Genomic DNA, 7,463 nt, shown 5'->3' on the forward strand with positions numbered 1-7,463 from the left:
TTATCTTTTTGTGCTTGGGCTTTATAAAAATACAATATAACATGAAACACTTAGGAAATGAATGATGAGTGGAGAAAAAAAATTGTGGCTGTGTTCTATGGTGTTAAAACGAAACATGGGTAAAACCTTTCAATATTTATATGTATGTGTGTGTGTTTATGTGTGAGTGTCTGTGTGTGCAATGCTTTAATAACATTTACTGGTGCTTCTGTTTTCATGTAAACTGAAGAATTCTGCAAAAAATGTTAGTTGAAATTAATATTTGTCAAATATGACGGTGGAATTTTTAGGCTACAGATAATTTTCAGTAGTTATGATATAATAATAAAAAAAGGATAAATGCATGAGCTATCAGACAGTTTTTTATGTTTTCTCTTTCGACTCCTGTATGTTTACCTCAGACTCAAAATCTTACAAAAGACGTGACGTTTTATAGAAATGGACAACATTGAAGACGAAAATACAACAGAAATAAGAAAAGCAAAACAGATCATTAAAGTTCTGAGGAGAATATTATTCTAAAACTAACATAACATGGAAATATGTATGAATATTGAAAAACAGATATCAAGGATATATTTCATGCCGAATGTTGAATATGTGAGTTTTTGTTTTACAAAAGACAGAAACTGTTTGAATTCAACAAATGTGAGAATAAGAAAGATATGAAAGTAGAAGAAGTCACGAACAAGCAAATAGCGAGGAAGGTATTGAGTCTCTGTCCGAGGTGCTGAAACTTAGATGTATATAACGGTTACATTTACATAACTGAATCTTCAACAATAACATTACTTTTTTCCTATGATAAGTTAGAATGATATAAAAAGTACCTTTTTTAGTGTGCAGGCAAATTTGCAGAAGGAAACAAAAGTGTGTGTGCTCAAACTATAGAAGGTGCTAAAATGGTCTCAAAGGCTTTTACAAAAAATAAGAAAACTTTGAAGTAAAATCCATCCAAAGCAACTGACCTCTAGAGGAGAGTCTGGTTCATCCAGGATGCTCTTCTCACTCTGCATCCGCTGCATGGTTCCTGTAGAACTGGGGTCCATTATCAGCACGTTCTGACTCCCAGCTCTGCCAAACTTACAGTCACTCTTTCTGGAGTCAGTGGTCCTGCACACCTCGTAATTGTACGTGTGTGGCAGAGTCCCTGTGCCCAAAGTGTCTGAGTACCGTGGAGGATAATATGGAATGACAGGGAGGCTGGAGTGATACAGGACGCGAGACTGTCTCCATCGGTAGATTTTGACGGAGATGATGACCACTAAACACGTGATGAAGAGGAAAGAAACCACAGCCAGAGCCAGCACTAAGTAAAAAGTCAGGTTGTCATTGTAGTCCTTGTCGTGTGGAAAGTCGCTGAACTCCGACAGCACTTCAGGGAAGCTGTCCGCCACCGCCACGTTAACAATGACTGTAGCTGAACGAGAGGGCTGCCCGTTGTCCTCCACGATCACAGTCAGTCTTTGTTTGAGCAAATCTTTCTCCGTCACTTGGCGGACAGTTCGGATCTCTCCATTCTGGGAGCCCACTTCAAACAGCGCCCTGTCTGTGGCTTTCTGCAGTTTATAGGAGAGCCAGGCATTCTGTCCAGAGTCCACATCAACAGCCACCACTTTAGTCACCAGGTAGCCCACATCAGCTGAACGAGGCACCATTTCAGCCACCACAGAGCCAGCAGTCTGGACCGGGTACAGAACCTGAGGCGGGTTATCGTTCTGGTCCTGGATCTGGATGTTCACGCTCACGTTGCTGCTGAGTGGAGGAGAACCTCCATCCTGAGCTTTGACACAGAAGCGGAAGTCTTTGATCTGCTCGTAGTCAAAAGAGCGCACTGCGTGGATGACTCCACTGTCAGCACTGACGGACACATATGAGGAGACTGGCACTCCGTTCACAGAGGAGTCCTCCAGGATGTAAGAAACACGCGCATTCTGCTTCCAGTCAGCGTCTGTGGCTTTCACTGTGAATATAGACACACCTGGTGTGTTGTTTTCTACAATGTAGGCCTCATATGAGCTCCTCTCAAAGACAGGTGCGTTGTCATTCACATCAGAGATCTGTAAGGTGAGAGTGACGCTGCTGGAGAGGGAGGGGACTCCTTCATCAGAGCAGGTCACAGTGATGTTATACTCTGACGCTGTCTCTCTGTCTAACTCACTGTCTGTCACTATGCTATAAAACTCATGTGAAGTAGTTATTGTAAAAGGGATGTTTTCACTCAAACTGCATTTCACTTTACCATTGCTACCTGAGTCCGGGTCAACTGCATTGAACATGACTATAATACTATTCTGCTGAGAGTTTTCAGGAATTGAATCTGATTTGGACATAATATTTATTAATGGATGATTATCATTTATGTCAATAATATCGACTATAATCTTACTAGAGTCAGAGAGACCACCACTGTCGTTTGCCTCGACATCAATCTGATAGGTTTTTGATTTTTCATAATCAATGGAACCCACTAAAATTACTTCACCTTTTTCATTTATTGTAAAGATTTCAGAAATACTGTCCATAGTAGTGGATACAGCGTAAGTAATTTTACTATTTGTCCCTTTATCTGCATCAGAAGCGCTCACTGTTGTTAGAGTTGTTCCTTTACCAGAATTCTCAGCTATTGCTGCCCTGTAAACTGACTGTGAAAAAACGGGAGCGTTGTCGTTTGCATCAAGCACAGTTACATGTATTTTCATCGTTCCAGACATCGGAGGATCTCCTCCGTCCACCGCTTTCAGCAGCAATGAAATGTGCTCCTCTTTCTCTCGGTCTAGGGGCTTATGCAAAACCATCTCAACCTTCTTACTTCCATCTGCCTGACTTTCCGTTTTCAGAATAAAATTGTCCGTGGGTTTCAGGCTGTAATTTTTCAAACCATTTATGCCAATATCCAAATCAACCGCTCTCTCTAACACAAATTTCGATCCCGTCACAGCAGACTCGCTGATTTCAAAACGTCTCTCGTCATTTTTAAAACTCGGACTGTTGTCGTTAATGTCAGTGATCTCGATCGTGATTCGGAAAAGCTCCATCGGATTTTCCAGTATAATCTGCAAATGTAGCGCGCAAGGCGTAGTCTGTCTGCAGAGAGCCTCCCTGTCGATTCTCTCCCTGACGAGGAGGACTCCTCTTTCTCTGCTTAGGTCGATGAATTCTGCACTGTCGCTCGTAAATAAACGGGCTTTGCCTGATTTTAATCTTTTCACATCTAAACCCAAATCCCGCGCTATGTTTCCAACCACCGAGCCCTTTGCCATTTCCTCGGGAATAGAGTAGCTCACTTGACCAGAGGCTGCATACAGAGAACAGACCATGATGTAAAACAGTACTTGCCGCTCCATTGTTACGTCCGCCTGACGCAGTCGAAAACAAAGCGGTCGTGAGATCACAGCGATGAATCAAATAAGTCCTTCGTCAAAAAAGATGAATTATTCTTTTATATTCCAGAGGATTGAAGAGGGACAACGCGTCACTGTCCAGCATCGAGCATTTCTGTGAAACAGGAGCTCCCTCTTCTTTGTTTCCTTAAAATGCGGAGATGACTTGGGAGGATCAACTGCAAAACCATGTCTGCCACAGCGACACGTTATTCAACAGCGGCCCTCTGAGTTCAAAATGGAAAAGTACAACGTGGGTATGAAATATATTTATAATCGAAAAAGCTCTGCAGATTTCTAATTTAGATGGTTTATTAAAAAAAATGTTTCGTTTGTGAATTTATATAAAATAAAAAATAAATGTAAAGAGATAAGACCCCTACCCAGAAAAAATAATATGAAAAAAATAGTACAACCAATCATTAAATAGCATAATATAAAATAGGTCACGGAACTTAATGTTGGTAAATGCAACCTGGACAGGATAGCTATAAATCACAAATGCCATAAAAACACTTGCATCATGTAGAGATTGACCTGAATAATAATTTTAAAAAAGTATAAAAAATGTGGAGTAATGGGGGAAGTAAAATATCTGTAAAAGAAATTTGCTTACAAAAACCTTAACATATACTAATATAAAAATAAAAAAATAAATAAGTGCACGATCCACTAGCTAAAAACATTCCTCCAAAAATAATAAGAAAAACTGTTGACTAAATAAAAAACTCAATCTCAAAGACCAGAAAGAAATTGCAAATGACTTAAAAAAAACAAAAAACTTTAGCCTGTGTCCATAAATTTTTTCTGTAAAGTAACAAATTGATTTGTAAATTTGCATAAAGTTTGAGTGAAGAGGAATGATTCTGACCTCTAAGAGTCTGGTTCATCACAGCAAAAGACTAGCCAAAGTAAGTGCAATATATATATATATATATATATATATATATATATATATATATATATATATATATTATCTCTGTCCGAGGTACTGAATATGTGCTATGAATAAAATGCAAATATCTTAACATGAAACAATTACATCTGATTTTTGTGACCTAAAAGAAACCTATAGATAAAGAATTCTTTCAGTGTGCTAATGAATTAAAAAAAAAAAAAGTAGGTTTACTCGACATGTCATTGTCCAAGGTGCTGAAGTTTAAAAGACAATAGCCAAAAGATTTATTTTAAGGGATATCTACCGATAACAACTGACCTCTAGAGGAGAATCTGGTTCATCCAGGATGCTCTTCTCACTCTGCATCCGCTGCATGGTTCCTGTAGAACTGGGGTCCATTATCAGCACGTTCTGACTCCCAGCTCTGCCGAACTTACAGTCACTCTTTCTGGAGTCAGTGGTCCTGCACACCTCGTAATTGTACGTGTGTGGCAGAGTCCCTGTGCCCAAAGTGTCTGAGTACCGTGGAGGATAATATGGAATGACAGGGAGGCTGGAGTGATACAGGATGCGAGACTGTCTCCATCGGTAGATCTTGACGGAGATGATGACCACTAAACACGTGATGAAGAGGAAAGAAACCACAGCCAGAGCCAGCACTAAGTAAAAAGTCAGGTTGTCATTGTAGTCCTTGTCGTGTGGAAAGTCGCTGAACTCCGACAGCACTTCAGGGAAGCTGTCCGCCACCGCCACGTTAACAATGACTGTAGCTGAACGAGAGGGCTGCCCGTTGTCCTCCACGATCACAGTCAGTCTTTGTTTGAGCAAATCTTTCTCCGTCACTTGGCGGACAGTTCGGATCTCTCCATTCTGGGAGCCCACTTCAAACAGCGCCCTGTCTGTGGCTTTCTGCAGTTTATAGGAGAGCCAGGCATTCTGTCCAGAGTCCACATCAACAGCCACCACTTTAGTCACCAGGTAGCCCACATCAGCTGAACGAGGCACCATTTCAGCCACCACAGAGCCAGCAGTCTGGACCGGGTACAGAACCTGAGGCGGGTTATCGTTCTGGTCCTGGATCTGGATGTTCACGCTCACGTTGCTGCTGAGTGGAGGAGAACCTCCATCCTGAGCTTTGACACAGAAGCGGAAGTCTTTGATCTGCTCGTAGTCAAAAGAGCGCACTGCGTGGATGACTCCACTGTCAGCACTGACGGACACATATGAGGAGACTGGCACTCCGTTCACAGAGGAGTCCTCCAGGATGTAAGAAACACGCGCATTCTGCTTCCAGTCAGCGTCTGTGGCTTTCACTGTGAATATAGACACACCTGGTGTGTTGTTTTCTACAATGTAGGCCTCATATGAGCTCCTCTCAAAGACAGGTGCGTTGTCATTCACATCAGAGATCTGTAAGGTGAGAGTGACGCTGCTGGAGAGGGAGGGGACTCCTTCATCAGAGCAGGTCACAGTGATGTTATACTCTGACGCTGTCTCTCTGTCTAACTCACTGTCTGTCATCAGACTATAAAAATTATTTATTGATGACTTTAACATGAATGGCATATTTTCATTCATAAAACATTGAACTTTACCATTATCTCCAGAATCCAGATCTTCAACATGAATCATTGTAACAACTGTGTTTAGTTTAGAATCTTCTGGAATAATATTTGATTTTGACATTATGTTAATTTCTGGTTCATTATCATTTACATCCAGAACATCAACAAATAATTTACAAGAATCCGTTAGTCCTCCATCATCAGTTGCTCCAATAGAAATTTGAAAACTTTTTGATTTTTCATAATCAATATTTCCATTTACAATCATTTTTCCATTTTCTTTGTTGATCTCAAACAAATGTCGCAAACTCCCGCCTCTATTTGTAATTGAATAGGTAATCCTGCTGTTTGATCCTTGATCAGCATCTGAGGCTGTCACAGCAGCAACAATTGTTCCTTTAGGTGAATTCTCAGTAACTGTAGCTTTGTATGTTTGCTGCGTAAAAACTGGAGCATTATCATTAGCGTCTAACACCGTGACGACGATCATCATTGTTCCTGACATCTGCGGCTCTCCTCCATCCACAGCCGTTAAGACGAGAGAGATCTGCTCCTCTTTCTCTCGATCTAAAGGTTTCTGTAAAACCATCTCCACATTTTTAGTTCCATCGGGATTATTTTGGAGGTTTAGAGCAAAATTATTAGTGGGTTTTAATTCATATTTTTGCACGGCATTTTTTTCCACATCAAGGTCTTCTGCTGTCGCTAACACAAATTTAGAACTGATTATTGTCGACTCGCTGATTCTAAATTCTACCGTCGTCTTCTCAAAAGCTGGTGCATTATCATTGATGTCTGTAATCTGGATATTCACCGTGTAATGTTCCATCGGGTTCTCTAAAATGATCTGAAAATGTAAAGCACAGAGCGCAGTCTCCGCACACAGCGCCTCTCTGTCGATCCTCTCTTTAACGAGCAGGACTCCTCTTTCTCTGTTCAGCTCCACATATTCTCCGCTGCTCCTGCTGTAGATTTTTGCTTTCCCAGAAATCAAACGTTTCAATTCCAAACCTAAATCCTGAGCGATGTTTCCCACAAGCGATCCTTTAGGCATTTCCTCTGGAATCGAGTAACTGACCTGTCCCCGCACGGAGGCGAGGGAGAGCAGACACACGAACAACAGGAGCCGCGGATTCATTGTTCTGTCCGACCTTTTTTCCTCGAAGCTTCCAGCAAATCAGAAAAATGATTTCCGTTTCAACTATAATCCAAAGCAAGATCCACAACTTCGAAAATGATCCTCTTCAAGAAAACTCCCAAAAGTATAAAAATGTTTCCGTTTTTTCCTGGTAAATCCTCTTCGCCAAACGCGCTCCGCCACCGTCTATCACTGCGCCATTTCTCAGTGATGTAGAAGTGGTGTGCTGGCTTAAAAACACTCCTTCAGTTATCAACACTCTGGTCAACAGCGGCACTAAGAGACCAAACTATAAAACTGCAGGACTGATTTATTAATGTGATTATTATTATTTTTTTATTATTATTACTATTTTTACTACCGAACCATTTCAAATTCAAGTAAACCTTTAAGCATTCAAAGACCTTCCTCTGCAAAATAAAGTCATCCTTTTTATCCAATGTTTTCCTTAAGGACAGAACACCGCAAAAGTGGCAGTT

The 7,463-nt window shown here is 40.9% G+C and overlaps 3 protein-coding genes across 15 annotated transcripts in view; all 3 read right to left on the bottom strand.

Moving 5' to 3' along the window:
- The window catches only part of LOC112153274 (protocadherin beta-16), a 7,280-nt gene extending 3,256 nt beyond the window's left edge, over nucleotides 1-4,024 (bottom strand). Inside the window, exon 1 of the mRNA XM_024283349.2 lies at nucleotides 969-4,024. Coding sequence (XP_024139117.2) covers nucleotides 969-3,347 — 2,379 coding nt within the window. The 5' untranslated portion in view covers nucleotides 3,348-4,024. The remainder of the gene's footprint in view (nucleotides 1-968) is intronic.
- LOC112153685 (protocadherin gamma-C5) overlaps nucleotides 1-7,463 on the bottom strand; it is a 529,198-nt gene that overhangs the window by 68,639 nt on the left and 453,096 nt on the right. The gene's annotated exons all lie outside the window — the stretch shown is intronic.
- LOC118599231 (protocadherin gamma-A2-like) lies at nucleotides 4,486-7,008 on the bottom strand (the record flags this gene model as incomplete). The annotated part of the gene is given in 1 exon segment (XM_036213914.1): nucleotides 4,486-7,008. A coding segment is annotated over 1 exon segment (2,403 nt). The 3' UTR covers nucleotides 4,486-4,581.

This window comes from Oryzias melastigma, linkage group LG10 (genome assembly GCF_002922805.2).
Source record: "Oryzias melastigma strain HK-1 linkage group LG10, ASM292280v2, whole genome shotgun sequence".
Classification (NCBI taxonomy): domain Eukaryota; kingdom Metazoa; phylum Chordata; class Actinopteri; order Beloniformes; family Adrianichthyidae; genus Oryzias; species Oryzias melastigma.